A 19,840-nucleotide genomic window follows, 5' to 3' on the forward strand; every position below is an offset into this window, starting at 1 on the left:
CTCATTTCCGTTTTGCATTTTGATCATTCTAGGATTGTTACATAAAAGACTCACACAAAAGGGTTTTTTAAATTCAACTAATGCAAAATGTCTTAAAAGCTATGAGTTTTAAGTCTTTCCCACTCCAGCTTTAGTAAACTACAATCTATACAAAACTCCCATGAGTTGATTTGCATAACAGATACTGGAAAGCTTACCCGTGAGCATGCTCAACATCATTAATACGAGCAGCATCGTGGCCTTTGCACTCCACTACAATTGTTTGTTCCTTCTTACTCTTTTTTTCACCAGAAGAAAACGAGGAACATATTCAATGCCATGGTTTTTGGAAATCAAGCGTTAAGAGTTACAAAAGGAAGTGAGAAATTCATACATTGTAGTCTATGACAGCGAGTTTGATCAGTCGATAATCCTCACCGCGGCTGCACTCAGTCTCACAAGCCAGTTCTTTGGAAAGAGAAACAAAGTATCAATAATACAACAAAAATGCAGTGAAATCAACCATTCCTACTCCTAGTAATGTCATGTCAAATAAGCCACACTAGTTAAGCTATTGACATACAATGTTCTGTATCATGTTCAACCATTCCTACTCCTAGTAAATAGAATCAATATATGTAACTAGTGCAAGTTTAAGTCTTTAATCTGACTCATCAAACCCAAGCTTAACGAGATATAGCCAAATAGTAACATGAACTTTGCATAGCAAAATCAAACCCAACAAAGAAAAAGACCCATTTTTTGGTTTGTTTTACCCTAGTAAGAGAAGAGTGAAACTACCAGTGCCATGGAGACCATAACAGATGGAGCTAGGCATTTGAATGAAATGACCAGAGATAGACCCGCTTGGCAACAAAGCTATTGATGCTACTCCTTCCTTCACTTCTCCTTCATCATTCTTCTTCTTCTCTATCTCACCTTCTCTTCCCTCATCTGCAATTACACCACAATATCATTCAAAAAATAACAGAACCAGTTTGCGAATAAAGCTAGAAACTTTACCCATTGTTGCTTGATAGAGAGAACTCGATTCTTTTACTCGACCAAAGTGTTCGGCTTTAGAGTGTGTTTTCAACAACTATAAAACGGCTGTGTTTAATGATCCTCTAAACGACGTCGTTTTTTCTTCTCATAGCTTGAAACTACGTCGTTTTGCTCTCTCTCTCTCTCTCTGCTGTATCTTCTTCTCCTTTGTTGCCACACTCCTCATCCGCAGAACAAGCTTGATTCATCAATTCTGCTGAATAAAGAACAGGTCTTTGGTTTGGTGGTCTGGTTTAGTATCTTGGGCACTGGTTATTACGTAGCTGCTCGTCTTTGATTTAGATGATATTGGGTTTGTTTGCTTAGACTTGAAGTGTGGTGTTCCTAATTTTCAGTAAAGTTGTCAACTTTATGGTGAATTAGGAACTGGTTTTTTGATTCTTGCGTTTTGCTATTCACTGTATTACCATGGGAGATGTCTGGTTGAGCCCTGTCTCCATCACTGCTACAGTGAATCACTTGGATTGTGGATGCTATTCAATTGGGAAGAGGAGTTGTGTATGGAGAACTGGTCATTGGTCTTTGAGTCACTCATTGGACTTTGCATTGACCATGAAGCCGAAACAAAGGCGTCTTGGTGTAAAAATGGAGTCTTTCTCTTTAGCAACACCAAGAATGCGTTTCGGGAAGGTGAGTAGTGAATTAGACAGATCTTTCAACGGTGAAAATGTGGTTTTTGGTTCGGAATTGGAGGCTGGACATGGATTGAGAAAGAGAGGTTACGATTTATTGGTTGAAAATGGATTAGAAGAGAAGCCTGTAGTGGCTAGGAATAGGATACATTTTCTAGAGGAAAGGAATGAAGAGATGTTATCCAAGAGACTTCTGAAACTTAGCAGGTTGGATAAAGTTAGAAGCGCATTGGAGTTGTTTGATTCTATGAGATACTTGGGTTTACAACCCACTGCTCATGCGTGTAACTCTTTTCTCTCGTGCCTTTTGAGGAATGGAGATATTCAGAAAGCTTTTACCGTCTTTGAGTTCATGAGGAAAAAGGAGAATGTCACAGGGCACACGTATAGCTTGATGTTGAAAGCTGTTGCAGAGGTTAAGGGTTGTGATTCTGCACTAAGAATGTTTAGAGAACTAGAAAGGGATCCGAAACATAAGAGTTGTTTTGATGTGATTCTATACAACACCGCCATTTCTCTATGTGGACGGATCAATAATGTGTATGAGACAGAGAGAATCTGGAGAGTTATGAAAGGTGATGGCCATATTGGAACAGAGATTACATATTCTCTGCTTGTTAGCATTTTTGTTCGGTGCGGGAGAAGCGAATTGGCCCTTGATGCATATGATGAGATGGTTTACAATAACATATCTGCGAGAGAGGATGCAATGTATGCGATGATAAGCGCGTGTACAAAGGAGGAAAACTGGGACTTGGCCCTAAAGATATTTCAGAGTATGTTAAAGAAACAGATGAAGCCTAATCTTGTAGCGTGCAATAGTTTGATAAATTCGCTGGGAAAGGCGGGCAAAGTCGGATTGGTGTTTAAGGTTTACAGTGTTGCAAAATCTTTGGGGCATAAAGCGGACGAGTACACATGGAATGCACTGCTCACGGCTTTATACAAAGCAAACCGATATGAGGATGTTCTTCAGCTGTTTGATATGGTAAGAAGCGAAAACCTGTGCTGTCTGAATGAATATTTGTACAACACAGCTATGGTTTCATGCCAAAAGCTTGGTTATTGGGAGAAAGCTGTGAAGCTTTTGTATGAAATGGAAGGTTCAGGGTTGACAGTTTCAACTTCATCATATAATCTGGTGATAAGCACTTGCGAGAAATCAAGGAAATCGAAAGTTGCATTGCTAGTATATCAGCACATGGCTCAAAGGGATTGTAAGCCAAACACGTTTACTTATCTGTCGCTTGTAAGGAGTTGTATTTGGGGTTCCCTTTGGAACGAGGTTGAAGATATCCTAGAGGTACGAGTTGTGTCTTTGTGTTTTTCTACTCAAATGTATGCTGATTTAAGAAGAGGTTTTATCTAATGTTGTTTGGTTTCTTGAACAGAAAGTGGAACCTGATGTGTCGCTTTACAACGCAGCTATACATGGGATGTGTTTAAGACGCGAGTTCAAGTTTGCAAAAGAGTTGTATGTCAAAATGAGAGAGATGGGTTTAGAACCGGATGGCAAAACCCGAGCGATGATGTTACAGAACTTAAAGAAACACCAAAAATAAGGTTATATTATAAAGTTCTACTCATACTTCTTAGCATTAATAACTTTAGTCACGAGAATTCATCTCCAAAGTCCTTATAAAAATTTTACAAATCTCTTATCGACCTCTCTATTCTCTATACTCCTTTCTTCCTTTTTCAATTCTTTTATTTTATTTTTATTTTTATTTTTAAAACAAAAATAAAAACCAAAAAAAATTCAGTACCGATTTCTTCTCTTCCTTAGTCGCCGGAGCTCTCCACCGCCGACGATTTTTCATCGGAACTTTTCATTGCCACCATTTTTCACCTTTTTCGAGTTATATCAAGCTTTCCTTCAAAATACAAGTGCATTCTTCAACATAAAAATAAAATTCTTGATGAATAGGGTTAGGTTTTGAATTTTGGAAATTTAGTTTAGATTTTGCTTGAGATGTTTAGCAAATTGGGTGTTTTACCATGGGTTATGGGTCGATTGAGCTATTTAGTTGATAAGAAATGATTTTTAATGTTGAATCGTTATGTATTGTAGAGATTAGAACCTCAAACCATTCAATTTTCAGTTACCGCGACTGGATAAAATTGGTAAAACTGGTAATATTAGTAAATGTAGTATAACTAGTAAAACTGGTAATACTGATTAATGTAGTACAACCAGTAAAACTAGTAGTATTACTAATTGAGTTTTTTTAGAATTTTTTTGGCAGGATACAGTGGGAGAGAACGTCAGCATATATTTTAAGTGTGAATGTCTCATATATAGTATAATGTTCAAAACACATGTGAAGAATATAACTTTGTTGATGTTAAAAGCAAGGATATACAAGAAGCTTGAGTTTGTTGAAAGTCACAGTTGAACAACATTCAAAGGATGATGAAATAGCACCTAACACCATTGTTTGATTCATGTTTGATCTTTTGGTTTGTATTACTATTTTCTTGGTTATGTCACAACTATCGTAAAACTTATTTTTAAAATCTAGTAATATTTGATTTTTCTTTCCATTGATGTGTATATTTGTTCTGTCATAACAGAGTAAAACAGCTATAACAAAAATAAAACTGATAAAACTCGTAAAACTGAATTGGACATCCATAAAATGATTTTAAAGATAACATAATAATGTGTGTACTAGTAAACGTCAAAAGTAATATTTAAATGTTTACTAAGAAAGAAAATTTAAAAATATATGAATTTTGGATTGTTATGTAAGAACCTAAACAAGTGTTTCCTTATACTTTTAATGTCACTTTGTAAATAATAACCAAGTTAGGATGACAAAGTTATATAATTGTAGGTTTTAAACATATGAATGCATAAAAAACTCATAATTATATGTTAATAGATTTTAATCAACTGTAAAACTAAAAAATATAATTTTAAGAGTGAATAAAACTAATTAAATGGAAAAACCCCCAAAAGTATAACTATTTGCAATTTTGGTAAAACTATTATACTTGGTATAACTATGTGTGAACACTAAATATGAACACACATATTGCACATGTGGCAGTACAATTCAGATTTTTTTTTAACTTTTTTTTTTCAGTTGCACGTGTGGTTTTATTTTTTTGTATCTGCAACAAACGGTTTATTACAAATAAAATATGACTAGTTTTATCTAGTTTTATCAGTATTACAAAAACATACTAGTTTTACCTATATATACTAGTTTTACCTATATATACTATTATTACTTAAAACCCATAAATTCAATTCTGAATAAGATGCAGAACAAAAAAATCATGAATCTCTTGGTAACCAAAACGAATGAGTTTTATCTAGTTCTACTTGTTCAACCAAATCCAACTACTTATCATTGAGTCGATGGAGTCACTCACGGTTGGCTTGTACTTCTTTACGATTTGGTTCATCGCCGCCGTCATTGCAGATTTTCTTCTTATTGTTGAGTCGTTCATCACCGCCATTTCTTCTTCCCGAAATTGGTTACAGAGATCGCTCGCCGTTGATTTGTTCATCGTCGTTCATCACCACCGTTTCTTCTTCCCGAAATTGGTTACAGAGATTGCTCGTCGTTGATTTGTTCATCGTCGTTGAGTCGTTCATCACCACCGTTTCTTCTTCCTGAATTGGTTACAGAGATCGCTCGTAGTTGAGTTGTTCATCATTGTTGAGTCATTCATCGCCGCCGTTGTTTTTACATATCGTTGTTGAGTTGTTCATCGTCGTTGAGTCATTCGGTGTGAACGCTGCTGAAACCATTTTATCTTACTATTTTTATCTAGTTTTACTAATATTTCAAGATCACACTAGTTTTAATTAGTTATACTAGTTTTACTTAGTTATACTAGTTATACCCAGAAATTGAAATACGAACATAAACCCAGAATTCACCAATTATAATTCCAAAACTTGTATTTTAGACCCATCTTCCTTATCAATTGAACACCATAACAAAATACATATTTTCTCAAGTTTCACAAAATCGATTTTGAGATTGTAGTTTTAATTTCAAAAATTTCTCAGATTTTAGGGATTGGATCAAGTTCTGAAAGAGAAAGAATGGAGCCATTGTTTCTTCTTTCCAGGTTGGTTCCAAAGATCGCTCGTCCTCGTCGTCATTGTTCATCGCCACTACCGTTTGAAATCGAAGAAAGTGAAAAGAGTTTGAGAAAAGGAAGAAGACGATGAAATTAAAAAAAAATAGTTTAATTTTTTTTTTAGTATATTTTATATATATATATTGGATTAAATCCAATAGAACTTGGGTGGGTGGATTAAACTCAGGTTTTCAACGTAATTGTTTTGTTTTTTTAGGGTATCATAGTAAAATACTAGTTTCTGGAATTAAAAATAATTGAAAAAGAAAACAGTTTTAAAGAAGAGAGTTTTGAGATTGTCAGATTTTTTTTAGGGACTTTTGAGATTTTGACTCTTTTAGTCACAAACATGTAATAATGGTTGCCACAATGAGAGAATAGTAATAGAGTGTCATGGTTTTAAGCTTAGTCTTAGTCCTCCTAGCCAAACTCTACTCAACTTCCTCATCCGCACTACCATCTCTGCCACCACTGCAACCACAACAACCATTAACCAAGTCATTTCCGCCACAACTGACACTCCTTCGCTATAATAAGGATAATTATGGCACCAGCATGTTTTTGAACTTTTGTAATTGAGTAATATAATAGGGACCAACAAGTGTTATATGTATCTGTTATAGATAGTAATGCTTAATCAGAAGTAAAACTCAATCTCGTATGAGTTGTTCTCAGCTATTAGTTCCACCAGTTAGACAGCTCCCAAGTCCCACCTAGTCGTTCGGGCAGTTTATAACTTTGATCTTATTTGAGCTGTTGTTAGCAATCAGCTTGTCATCTAGGTAGCTCTCAGCTTGTCAGTTGTCACTTAGGCAGATCTCATCTCGTCACAAAGAGAGCTCCCAACTCCTCACTTCGAGAGCTCTCAGCTCATTACTTGGACATGTTCGAATTATCTTGTTTGAGTAGTTCTCAGCCCTCAGTTCATCAAACGTACATGAAGAGTTATAGTTGCTGTATAGTTAGGTTATTTCTCATTACGTACCTAGGTTAATATTGTAACCGTATATAAGGCAAAGTCCTCACGGCATTATGAACAAGAAAACATTTTATATATCTTAAGGGTTTTGACAGGAATGAATGCTGGCTATGGTGATTCAGGATTTGGGCGCGCTAGCACTTAGGGTACAATTGGACATGGTCTTCTTTAAACGGGCATAACTTATGTTTCGCTTCTAATTATCTTGTTTGGGAAGGTCTTCAACTAGTGAAAAACGTCTTATGGTGGTCTGACATTGTCCTAAAAACTCACTTTTCTTCATTTGTGCTCGTATTTTCCTAAAACCTGTGAAATTTCCTTGAACTAGAAAAAACTATGAAAATGCCTTGAAAGCATTAAAAATGTGGTAATCACATTTAAAAGTAAACATTGGAAAAACATAGCTAAAATAGGTGGAAATAAAGTGTTAACAGGGGATCAAATCAAGAATTAATTGGAACACAGAACAGCGAGTTAAATGCATTATATTTAACAATACATTGAAAACAACAGATCTCTTGTTTTTTATCTTGTTCGTATTCTTCTGAAATATGGAAAGACTTAGTCTAACGTCTTTTCACTATCAACTACTTTAATCTTAAGCCATCTCCTCTTAAAATGAGGGATGGATAAAACGAGGGATAGAAATGGTCTTATCATCCAAGAATTTTTCCCCAAGGCCACAATTGGGATTTTAATCACTTTTAATTTTCGGATGGAATTCTATCTACTACGACAAAAAAAAAAAAAAGAGAGTCTTGTCATTACATAACTACGTAATAAACTAGTACCACCTTCATTTCTGCAAACATTCGAACTTTGACCCTTTCATCGGTCCTCTCATCTCGGTGCAAATACCAAGTCTCAATGTCAAACTCCTCTCTTCTCTCTTACAGCCTAATATAGAACAATGTTATTAAAATATTGCAGCTCCACTCAAGATCTAACAACCCCTCATCGTCAAGTCTCCTATATTAACATTCGAACTCCTCAGTGATTTCGTCTCATAATAAAAATAAAAAAGGACAACAAAGAAAAGAAAACACTTGTCCAGAAAACATCAAGACACCCAAACAATGTCTTCAAATATTTTTGGGTGGGTGCCTATCTTGTCCGTGGTGGCCATACAACTCCTTGTACGCAGCGTTTCTTCCCAAAACGTTACCAATGACTATTTGCACCACCAATGCAACAACACCCAAAGGATATACAAACCAGGGAGTACATATGAGAAGAATCTTAACCAAGTCATCCGTAACATCTCTCACGTCCATCTTCGCTACGGTTACACCTACAGCTCTAATGTTGAAGCTTACGAAGTTAGTAAGGATCCCAACATTGTCTTCGTTTTGCTCCAGTGCCGCGGTGACTCTTACGGGTCCAAGTGCCACTCCTGCCTCCACACAGCCCTCTCTGGGGTAACTTTCACTTCAATATATTATAAGTCACATATTTCCATGCATTTATGAATGCACGTCCAATCTTGCAGATAAATATTAACAATTATTCTAATGTGATTTAACTGATAAACCTCATAACACAATTGAAGATTATTCCATGCAATGTTGTTATTGATCAGTGTTTATATAATTGCATATATATGGCAGCTTCGTGAGAGATGTCCGGGAAAGAGAGGAGCAATAATATGGTACGACCAGTGTGTTTTGGAGATTTCTACTGTCAATACCGATGGGAGGATCCGTTACGACAGCTTTTTCAATATGACCAACCAAAAGAATGTGAGCAGCGATCCGGATCGGTTTAAAAATAAAAGGAGGGATCTTTTCCACAAGCTATTGCTGGGAGCCACCAAGGATAGAAGTGAAAGCAACGATTCGTACGCTGTGGGGGAGACGAGAATAGGGAAAAATAAGATGTATGCAATGGTGCAGTGTGCGCTACACTTAACGCCGAACGGTTGCCATGTGTGTCTAGAATGGATTACCGGAACGTATGTAAGGTTCTACTTCGACCATAGACAAGGAGGGAGAGTTTTGGGTAGGAGTTGTAGCTTAAGGTATGAGCTTTACCCTTTTCTAAGAAGGTAAAAAAAGTTTAAGATTTGGCTCCATTTCTCTCTACCTCTCACTGTCTCTCCTAATATATACAGTTCAGTTCGATATCTGTTTAAATTATAGTGCAATGGGCGAATCAAAAATGTTCTCCTTTTACGTTTGCATGTCTGTTTTTTCTCTTTTCTTATAAAAGAAATATAAAACACACAGGAGAAACTGTATTTATGGTATGGAGACTTCTTTTAACATTTCTTTACGGAAAAATTCTTGGGTTCTTTACGTCGTATGCGTGTTTTCTGCTGTTATTAATTAGCTTCTATGTGATAATTACACTCCACGGTTATTATAGATCGCGGACATTATGTTGTTGACATCGTCGGATTTTATGAATGTCTTATGCATCATGCATGCAAATACGTAAGTAGCCCACAACATTGACACACTTTAAGAAAGACGAGCAAATTAACCCAAAACCCAAACTAAGTCACACATAGTAAAAAGATCACGTCATTTTGAATTGGGGAAAAAATGAAAATAGGGGTCTTTGGTTAGTGAGAAGAGAAAAGCGGAGTTTCCATTTGTAAACGACGTCGAAGATTACGATTCTTTTGCTATGTTGTCTTAACAAAATCGAAGATAAGCAAAACGACGTTGTTTGCTCACCCCGATGCCCAGACATAGCTACTTTGTAGTCTGACTCATTACTGTTAAATAGTTAATTAAGAACGTTTTGGAAGATATTAAAATCTGCTAATTTCACAAAACTTATGTTGAAAAATTAAACTTTTAGTAGGTTTATGTTGGTAAATAGATGGTATCATAGGTTGGATACGTATAAAAAAAGCTGCATAGTTAACAACTCTCATCCTCAAGCTTCCACAATTAATTAAATAAAAAGGTTATCTTAGCAATCATCACATTCCTTTTATCTGTATAAATACATGTTGAGTAGTATCTGTCCATTTGGATATTAACTATTATCATCTTCACTTTCCCATCTAATTAATCCAAAAATTTTAGTGTTCCAACTTCCAACAAATATCATTCTCTGTATTCCAAAGCACCAAATGTTAATGATTTCTCCAGTCTTTCGATACTTGCAATTTTTTAAAGAAAAATTCGCTCTAGCTAACCCTAAACGTAAAATCCACTAACTGAAAAAAAGAACCCTAAAATTTATTTCTGCCTTTAGAACCAAAGTTTAAAAAGAAACTGCAGAAATTCTAACTAGATAATTTGGGAACACGAGAAAAATATTTACATAGCCCGCGTACAGTCGAACCAGTTAAATTAAGAGATGTCCGTGATATTTTGGCTATGCTTTTATTTCGACCAAAGAAAGTTTCTGCATTCGACAACATAACTGATATATACGCCATGTCATACGGCTTCCACACTCCGGTAATAGTTTTTTTTTTTTTTATTGCACGCTGAGCAAAGAACTGGGTTGAGGCCAGTTCGGGGTAACCTGTGCACGGAGAAGTCGACGGGGAAGATATTCGCCTGCAAGTCGATCTCGAAGAAGAAACTGGTGACTGAAGCTGATAAAGAGGATATGAGGAGAGAGATTCAGATCATGCAACATCTGAGTGAACACCCTAACATTGTTGAGTTTAAAGGAGCTTATGAAGACGAGAAAGCTGTGAAATTGGTGATGGAGCTTTGTGCTGGTGGCGAATTGTTCGATAGGATTCTAGCAAAGGGACATTACAGTGAGAGAGCAGCTGCGTCTGTTTGTAGACAGAATGTGAATGTTGTCAACATTTGTGTTTCATGGGTGTGATGCATAGAGACTTAAAGCCTGAGAATTTCTTGTTATCTAGCAAAGATGACAAGGCTCTTATCAAAGCCACCGATTTCGGTTTATCCATCTTTATCCAAGAAGGTATACATTATTACATCTTTTGTTGAGAATTGATGAAAGGAAGAGATTGTTGTTGAATGAGTCATGCTCATGCATGATGGGTTTGTTTTTGCAGGGAGAGTGCATAAAGATATAGTTCGGAGTGCATATTATGTTGCTCCTGAAGTTTTGAAGCGTATGGTAAAGAAATTGATATATGGAGTGCTGGAGTTATACTCTACATTCTACTTAAGCAGTGTACCTCCATTTTGGGCTGGTAATCCGACTTGTATTGTAGCAGCACCTTTGATATTTTTATAAAGAAAAACAGAGAGCTTTCTCTCAAACCCTATCGTGTCTTCTAGCTCTGTTAGCTTGAACTCACACCTCTCGAATTCTGATCCTGTTGATCACGAATTCAACTCGTTTACTGTTATATCCGATGCAACATTTATCTGTCTTTTTTTAGTTTCATATTATATATCTGAGAAGAGTGTAGTTGGTGTTGTTTGAGTTGGGACGTTACTAGTTCTCAAATGTTCAGTTTATCTCACAGAAATCAAACTTTTTCATTTGTTCAGTTTATCTCACAGAAATCAAACTTTTTCATTTGTTCAGTATATTGGGTCCATATGCATGAGGAGAAATCTGAAGTTCTGAAATCAAAAGCTTAATCAAAATTATTCTATTATAATAATTTTCAAAATCAAATTTTTAACTTAAAGACCCTAATTTTAGATACTACCAATGGACCCATAAAATTGTTAAGTTGCTTAAGAAGTTGTTACCTTCACTTTTATTCAAAATTTACAATTAATTTTTTTTAAGCAACTTAGTTATCACACCACCAATGGAGATGCCAGAATCTAAAGATCAAAAGCATTGACCAGAAGCTACATCCACATCCATTCAATACTTTAGGCGTTGCTAGTTAATCATGGATTTTACAAGAATATAAATCCAAGCACATTCTACTACTCTCTATGTTCCTTATTAATCCATTTTCTATATAAAAAAAAAAAATTTGTTTCAAAAGGATGTATTTTCAATTTATCTCTGCCCTTTTTATTAGTTATTAATTCGCAATAGCAAATTCAAAGACTAAATACTATTTGGTTTAGAGTTATAGAAAACTTTAAATGGATGATGCATGTACAATCAACTTTTCAGTATTTTCTTAATATGTGTAAAATATCTAAAAAAAAATAGATTAACTAGGAAGAGAGAGAGTATTATTTAGTTGATTATAAACTATGCATTAACATCTTGTGATATTCGCCAAATTCATATACTCCCTCCGTTTCAAGATATAAGATGTTTTAGAGAAGTTTTTTGTTTCGTAATATAGGATGTTTTCAAGTTTCGATGCAACTTTTAGATTAGTTTAGAATTTTATATTATGCAGTATTGTTTCTGATTGGTTGAACTTGTTAAAAGTAAATACTTCTTAATCTACGTGCTTTAGTTAAAACATCTTATATTTTGAAATGGAGGGAGTATATACGTACAAACACTACAAGAAAAACGCTTATTAATAGCACATGATTAACGCTATAATAGATGTTTGACGGCATTTTCATAAACGTAATGTTCTCGACAGCTATCTTAGGTCTGACATATACTATAGCGTTTTTTATTGTATGTTATGATAGGTTCCGTCTACCATTGCATTTTTTATTACGCTATAATATAGTAAATTCTTCCATAGCTTTAATATTTTTTCATTGTCCGTAAATATATAGCAGGATTTTGTGTGCTGTAATAAGTTATGTTATGGCATAATTGTTTTCTGCTATATTGGTATTTATTGCAGTACTGTGTATGCTATTATATGTGCTTTCATGACTGTTATATTTTGTTGTTAAAGATTTAGTACTTTTTATGGCATTATTATGAATGCTATTGAAAGTGGACAATATTGAACCAAAAAGCCTGTTTGTTTTCTGAATTCATTCATTCATTCAACCAAAAACATTCAACCAAAAGCATTCAACATAATGTCACGGTCAATCCAAAACACACAACATACCAAGCTACTAAAGTACTTCATGTTTAACACATGATGACTTTGTCTTCTGGCCATGCAATAGATGTTCCTAATGCATCTTCCATACTCTCTATTTCTGAACATGGCCTCCAAACTGCAGCATTGTTCACCTTCACAATATCTACCCAAACTCTAACTGCATTTTTCCCCAAGGGAACAAAGTGGACAGTTTGGTCAGGGTTGTTTGAAGCCCAGCGTCCTTCGGCAACAACCCGCTTCAATCCTGTTACATCCATCAGCTTGCACTTCTGATTTTCTTTAACAACTATAGGTGGATTGTGTCGCTGCAAAATACAAGTTATTACTAAAGGTCATAGAGTAAACTATATCAGTTTCAGATCATCTAAAACAAAGAAAAATTACCTCAGATCTCCTAACTGGGGATTTTGCCGGTTGTTTATTTGTCTTCATAGGAGATTTATGTGAACGGACATCTGAAACAGTTGCATGAGAATTTACACCTTCGTCTTGATCAATTGCGGGTAGAAGTATGCATCTGAGGTATTTTCAAATACAACTGCATGAGTCGGCCATGCAACAAAAGACATATCCACTAAGTATTTTGTTTCGATTGTAGGCCTCCATAGAAATGTATCAGGTTGTAATACGACATCCACAAATACTTTAACAACATGTGGTCCGAGAAGAAGTCCATTCACCAATGTTTTTGGATCTTGAGATTGCCAACGACCTTCATCAACCACTTCATCCTTTTTAGACAAATGCAAGAGTTTGCATTTGTTCGATGGGTTTGTGGTTGGGCTCTGTCAAACACATGCATACAACATCCTCATTTTGATAAGCAAAAAAAGGAAAAATGCAAAGGTAATCAAACTTATTAAGTATAACTAATGTTCTTAGACATATGAGACTATACCTTAGGCGCAATGTCATCATCCGTTTCAATCCCCTGATCCAAAATAACACATTTATGGTCAGGCCATGCTACTAGTAACCCAACAGCTTGCTCAATGTTGAACACATTAATTGCAGGTCTCCATAGATACGCATATGGTTTGATAGCCGTTTCAACCAAAACTTTAACATGATTAGGGCCTAAGGGGATGTCATTAACAAAGTCAGTTAGATCTGTTGAAAGAACAAGACCCTCAGCAACATTTTCATCAGTACCAGCCCAATCAACCAACACACACTTTGGTTGGGATTTTCTTTAGTTAACAGTCTACAAAAAAAAATTATCAGATTCATGAGTCGGATGCAGAAAAGTTTGAAATACAATGTAAAATCCTCTCGAAGTACTTACTCTTGCAGTTGAGTTCTCACCGACTTCAGGCTCGTGTTTCTGTAATGTGTTTTAATGATTAAAGTAGGTATTGAAATAAACGAATATATGTTAGTCCTAGTTGTAAGTGTAAAATTTTTGCGTACTTTTTTTTTAATTTCGGCAATCTCCTCACGTAGTTCTTTTACTGTTTATAGCAATAGAACTTGTTTCTCTTGCTTTTCAGCCATAGTCTTGTTCTTAACTTGGAAACAAGCTAACTTGGACATACTCATGCCTCTCCCCATTGCCTTTAGCCTCCCAGGATTATCAGTGCCTAGTAGTTGTGAAAGGAGATCATCTTTAGGATTTGTTGAATTCGATTGAGGTTGAGTATCAACTAGTTCAGATGCTTTTCTCTATAAAGACATAAAACAAATTGAAAACATACGACATGTAGTAAATCCAAAATGCATAAATCATTTAAATAAAACTCGACAACTTACAAACTTTGCCGCTGCATTTGTATTCACGGGTGTACCATCTTTCTTGGTACGCGACTTGACCCACACCTTTAGTCTTGTGACTTCAGATGGATCTGAGCTTTCCTCTTTCTATGTATCAAACGAATAGGGTGTTATGAATAATAATATAAGCAATATTGTAAATGTTATTAAAAACTTACCATTTCTTCAGCGAGTCTAACCATCCCTTTACGGCTACAAGTATGAGGAATCTACATGCTCCTTCGTTTCTTATATTGATCACTCACGACCTACCATAAGATTGTTAATAGTCTACTATGTAATTAATATATGTTAACACGAGGTAATACCTTAAAGGCTTGACTTGTTTTGAATTTGACAAATTTGCGCCATTTTGTTGGAGAAATATTTTTTGGGCGCAGATTCATCCTTTGTTGGTTTGTCTGAGCTGTATTATTAATCTTTTGAACAATTCGTGCTTTATATGCTCTCCATAAACATCCCATTTGCTTTAGCAATGCAAACTTTTGATAGTCCTCACTGACATCGAACCTTGCCTGCATTCATTTAAAAACATCCCATTTCATAGACATGGAGTTTTTAAGATAAATATAATAACGAGTTAAAAATATAACGACAACGATACCTGAATTGATTTCCATAAAACTGTTCTCAGTTCTTCACTTACTTTTCTCCAATCTTCAATAATGATAGGTACATGCTCTCTTACCAATGTACCTAAGTATGATGACACCTTAACCGACCCCCGACCATAAGGTTCTCCCATTTCAGTGAATTGAACATGTTCCCGAGTATTGGGATCCTTAGCTATGTTTTCATCCTTGTTGGTCCTCTCTGTTTTTTCTTAGGCCTACAATCATGCTCTCCAGATAATTCAACCTCACCTTCAGGTTCTTCCTCATTCAATCCCGTAGCAACCTGTTCGTCAGGTTGTTCCTCGTTCACTTCATGATCTGGTCCTTCCATATGTTGTGATTGCAGATCTGTCTGTCCATCTGGTTCTAAACTTTTAGGTTCCACAGTACAAACAAACTCTGGCTCGTCATTGTCCACAACCGGCTTCTTTTTTCCTCTTGTCTTCTTATTTGGGGCCATATTAATTCACCTGAAATGACAATGAACACGCTGAATTAAAGCATATACTTAAAGCATATAAAACAGACCAAGCATATAGAATTAAAGTATAGACTTAAAGCATATAAAACAGACCAAGTATATAAAATTAAAGCATAGACTTAAAGCATATAAAACAGACCAAGCATAGAATTAAAGCATAGACTTAAAGCATATATAAATCATAAATTTCATCACTCCAATGATGCTTCTTTGCTTCACCCAGAGTCCCTGAAGTAACTTCTCCACGATGATACCAATCTTTTTGTAGCTTGTAAACCTCATCCATTCCTCTTGTTACAATATGGCTGACTACTTCACTGATATCATGACGATCTACATTACGACAGTCGATGCATGGACATACTATGACGTTTGTTTCTCCTAATGCCGCAGACACAGAGCGAACAAAACTCCAAGCACCTCTCTCATACGCAGGATCAGCTCTTTATTTCAGAATATTAAAAACCCAAATTATGTCTAAAACTATAAAGTCTCACAATCAAACCAAACTATAAAATTAAACTCCATACCTGCACAAATGTACCCATGCCTTGTCCACCATTTTATGTTCTTACCTTAGTAAAACATTTAATACAACAATTCAAACCAATATAGCTAAGACAAATCACCGAATATAAAGCTGTGTTTAACAAAACAAACAACTAAGCATATAGTTCATATGCAAGACCAGACAAACGCAGAGTCACAACAGTGTACTACTTGAGAGAATAATAATTCAACCACCAAATAAAAGAGGGAAAGCCACAATATTGTACTGACTTGTCGTGTGAATACAATTACCAAAAGAGTAGCTTGAATCCCCTGAAAACAATCGACAATACAACTAAAATCGTAAATATCCAAACTTTCAAAACCAATACTTGTGTATTTTCCAATCTCCAATCTTGCTAAAACTCGAAAACCCTCAAAATCAAAACATTCACATCAAAACCCTAAAAATCGAAACTTTCAAACATTTAGAGAACACATAAATAACTCAAAATAACATTCGATTAAGGGGCGACATTCGATTGAGAGATTTCATACCTTCGATTGGAGTCTCAGTCCCAAAATCAATTGATACTTTGAGTGGTTTAGACGGCCTTAGTCTCAAAATCGATGGATACTGTGAGTGATTTAGAAGGACGAAATTGAAAAAGTGGCTGTGAGAAAGAGAATCGCAGATTTGACGAGCTAAGTGAAAAGGGGGAAATGTTTAGGTTTTGAGAAAAGGGAGAAATGTCTAAGTGTTCGCGGGTTTCTAATTTTTAGCCTCCCGCTTGTCCGATTTCTATCACCGCGTTTAGAAAATGTCATTATATGATAATCAAAATCAACCATAGCAGTTACGAAAACCGTGTTATCCTTATGTGCTATTAATAAGCGTTTTTCTTGTAGTGAAAGAGGAACATGCATTACTTGCATATTACGAATTCAGCTGCAACTACCCTATTAATGTCTAAAAGATTCTTTAAATTTTAACTAAAGCTACATCGTTTGAATTTTTTAAAATAATATAATAAATTCAAGTAAAATAAAATTTAGAGATGACATAAAAGAAGTCTATAGCAATCAAATTGCTTTAGAACTTCAAATAAATAGAACTAGTCTTGGGGTTAACAAAAGGGTAACGCTCAAACCGAAAGTTACAGCTCCTACCCAAAACTCTTGCACCGCTTTCAAACCTACTGGTTTATTTTCATAGCAATCTTCAAAATGCTTAATATTATATACCATACACTCCTCACAAGCCTTAGCATTTAAGTCACGCGTACACTGAACCATTACATACAGTTTCTTGTTCCCGAACGTCTTCTCTCCTGCCGCAAATAGTGCCGGCTGGTCCACATTTTTAAAGAATTTATTTCTTTTAGTGACGGCTATACTTGTCAGGTTCTCGAGGAGAGTCAAAAATTCCAAAACAGAATCACCGGTATGACTTTTCGCGTTCGGCCTTGCCCTTGCGGTATTATAACATACACTATCATCGTAATTGATCCGCCCTGCGGTACTGATCGAAGAAAACTGGAAAAGACAATGATCGTACCATATTATTGCCCCCTTATCTCTCGGACATCTCTTAATAAGCTGTTATTTACATTTTGCATATCAACACCACAATCAGTATCAACATTGCACAAACTAATTAGCATATAAGATAGTTTTTCTTAACGTGCATCTGTGTGTGCACGTAGTTACCTCAGACTGGGCAGTGGCAAAGCAGGAGCGGCACTGAGGCCCGTAAATGTCTCCACGGCACTGAAAGGTGAAGTAGACCCTTTCAGGATCAGAACGAATTTCATGAAGATCGGTATAGTCCATATAGACGAAACCACCACGAAAAGCTTCTGTATCTTTGGACAATTCTTGAATGCCTGAATGGAATATTTTATCGTAGTAGCTTCCTGGCTTGTATTTCCCTTGATTGGCTGAGCATTTGTGGTCCAGGTACGCATTGGTCATTTTCATGGACGAAACTCTATGGATAAGGAGCAGCTGAGTAGCCACCACGACCAAGGTAGGTACTAAAATGAAGAGTACATTGTTTTGGAATGAAGGGTACATTGTTTCGTAATTTTCTTTTTTTCTAACTGGTGATGGTTAAGCGTTGAGGTGGTGGCGCTTATGAATGGATATAAGTTATTTAGTTTACAATTTTACAGATAAATTAAGTTTCTAATAGAAATAAATGTATATATATAGAGAGAGAGTTTGTTATTAACAGGAAAGAGAAGTTGGTATTTCTGGCCACAAGTGGGCAGAAGAAAAGGTAAAAGTTCAAAGGCGTGACTGATGAGCTCAAATCTTTACAATCACACGATTCTAAGGTGACGACGACCTAAAATGCAGGAGGTCATGTAAAATTCTTTTTTTTCCGGGTCAAACATGATCAGATTCAAGTTTCATTTCACAACTGACATATCAAATATGACAAGTATTGGGAGTGGTTTTTACCAAAAAAAAAAAAAAAAAGTATTGGGAGTGGATGGTTGCCCATCTAGCATATCGTTAGGAAGAGTAATTAATTATAATGCTATTATTGTCCTTTTAAAAGTATTACGAACATGTTATTGCATATCTTTGAAAAATAATTCTTTTTTTTTAATAATAAAATATTGATACATAATTATCATCAGTCATATATTTTGCATATATTTTTGGATTTCACAATTTGGATATGTATAATTACCAAATCTTAAATTTTGCAGTATCATAATGTATAATTTCTTCATTACATACAGTTTCTTGCTCTCAAGAGTTCAGGAGGACGAAAAGAACTAGGCGAAGATGTAACACCCCCGTTTCAGAATTAATATAGTGGAAGTATAAAGAAATGTTTAAAAGAATTGGTTTGATGATCTATGTCAAAAAAATGTAATTATATTTTTGGTCAAAGTTTCTTAGAAGTTTCAAGATGGGTGATGTCCTGTGAATTAATTGTTGAAATGGTGTGAGTGAAAACAAAACACTGAGAAAGATCACATCGTAATTTGTAGAGTCGGTAAACAAGTCTTTAAAACTTCTCATATGTAGCAAATCGACTCTAAGATATAGGTGGGACCATGGACCGAGAGTGGATGTTAGGACCCACTAAAAAAGGTGGTGTTCGGAGCGTTACAAATGGTATCAGAGCCGACCTTAAACGATTATGGATTCAAAAGGCTCACACCGTAAGAGGTGACGGTTTTGGTACGCAACTGGTTTCAGAATAATATAGTGATGCATACAAAGAGTTTTAAATGAATTATTTAAATCATCTATGTCACCAAAATGTAATTACGTTTTCGGTCATACTAATTTTTTTATAATTTAATATATTGATTTCCAACATAAAATTTAAAAATTATTTTAATATGATACCGTAAAATTGTAGCGATCGTTTGATTGTGTTATGGATTTGGATACGGTTGAAGGTGTTCAAATTGGCGAGTGCTCTATGGACACTAATGGCCACGCTCGAGAATCTATAAATGGGAACATTGCTGAAAGTGAATGGCGTCCTTGGAGGGGACTGTGCATGTTGTTTATACATTATTTATTTTATTTTTTGTGGGTATATATAGATGTTCAAGTGGTTTGAGAGATAACTAGGTGTCTTTTAAATAGTGATGATCCTGGTAATTTATTTATGTTTAGTTATGATATGATTCTCTCAAATAATTGGCACCTTCGAGTTGGTAGATAGAGACACATTGATTCTAAAGACGATGAAGCCTCAAGAATAAGGATGATGGAACGAATTGTCGCACAAAAGTTGTGGAAAAGTTCTTGATATACCGGTTTGATCTTTCAGTCTCGCACCAAAAAGATCGGATCTATCAGCCTCGTACCAAA

The 19,840-nt window shown here is 35.5% G+C and overlaps 3 protein-coding genes and 1 pseudogene across 5 annotated transcripts; 2 read left to right on the plus strand and 2 right to left on the minus strand.

Moving 5' to 3' along the window:
- On the minus strand, nucleotides 167-949 carry LOC104780166 (the record flags this gene model as incomplete). The annotated part of the gene is made up of 3 exons (XM_019244083.1): nucleotides 167-277; nucleotides 374-447; nucleotides 781-949. Coding segments are annotated over 3 exons (327 nt in total), but the record flags the coding sequence as incomplete, so codon positions are not given.
- On the plus strand, nucleotides 1,187-4,061 carry LOC104780167 (pentatricopeptide repeat-containing protein At3g29290). 3 transcript variants are annotated; one of them, XM_010504653.2, is made up of 3 exons: nucleotides 1,187-2,979; nucleotides 3,068-3,239; nucleotides 3,909-4,061. In XM_010504653.2, exons 1-2 carry the CDS (start codon nucleotides 1,453-1,455, stop codon nucleotides 3,236-3,238), a joined length of 1,698 nt encoding a protein of 565 aa, XP_010502955.1. In that variant the 5' UTR covers nucleotides 1,187-1,452; the 3' UTR covers nucleotide 3,239; nucleotides 3,909-4,061. The 3 variants fall into 3 exon arrangements, with proteins under 3 accessions (XP_010502955.1, XP_010502954.1, XP_010502956.1); XM_010504652.2 differs by having other exon boundaries at nucleotides 3,923-4,061; XM_010504654.2 differs by having other exon boundaries at nucleotides 3,930-4,061.
- On the plus strand, nucleotides 7,780-8,992 carry LOC104780168 (putative cysteine-rich repeat secretory protein 13). Its single transcript, XM_010504655.1, has 2 exons — nucleotides 7,780-8,174; nucleotides 8,364-8,992. Exons 1-2 carry the CDS (start codon nucleotides 7,833-7,835, stop codon nucleotides 8,802-8,804), a joined length of 783 nt encoding a protein of 260 aa, XP_010502957.1. The 5' UTR covers nucleotides 7,780-7,832; the 3' UTR covers nucleotides 8,805-8,992.
- Nucleotides 17,007-18,198, minus strand: LOC104780169 (annotated as a pseudogene).

Source organism: Camelina sativa, chromosome 4, assembly GCF_000633955.1.
Source record: "Camelina sativa cultivar DH55 chromosome 4, Cs, whole genome shotgun sequence".
Classification (NCBI taxonomy): Eukaryota; Viridiplantae; Streptophyta; class Magnoliopsida; order Brassicales; family Brassicaceae; genus Camelina; species Camelina sativa.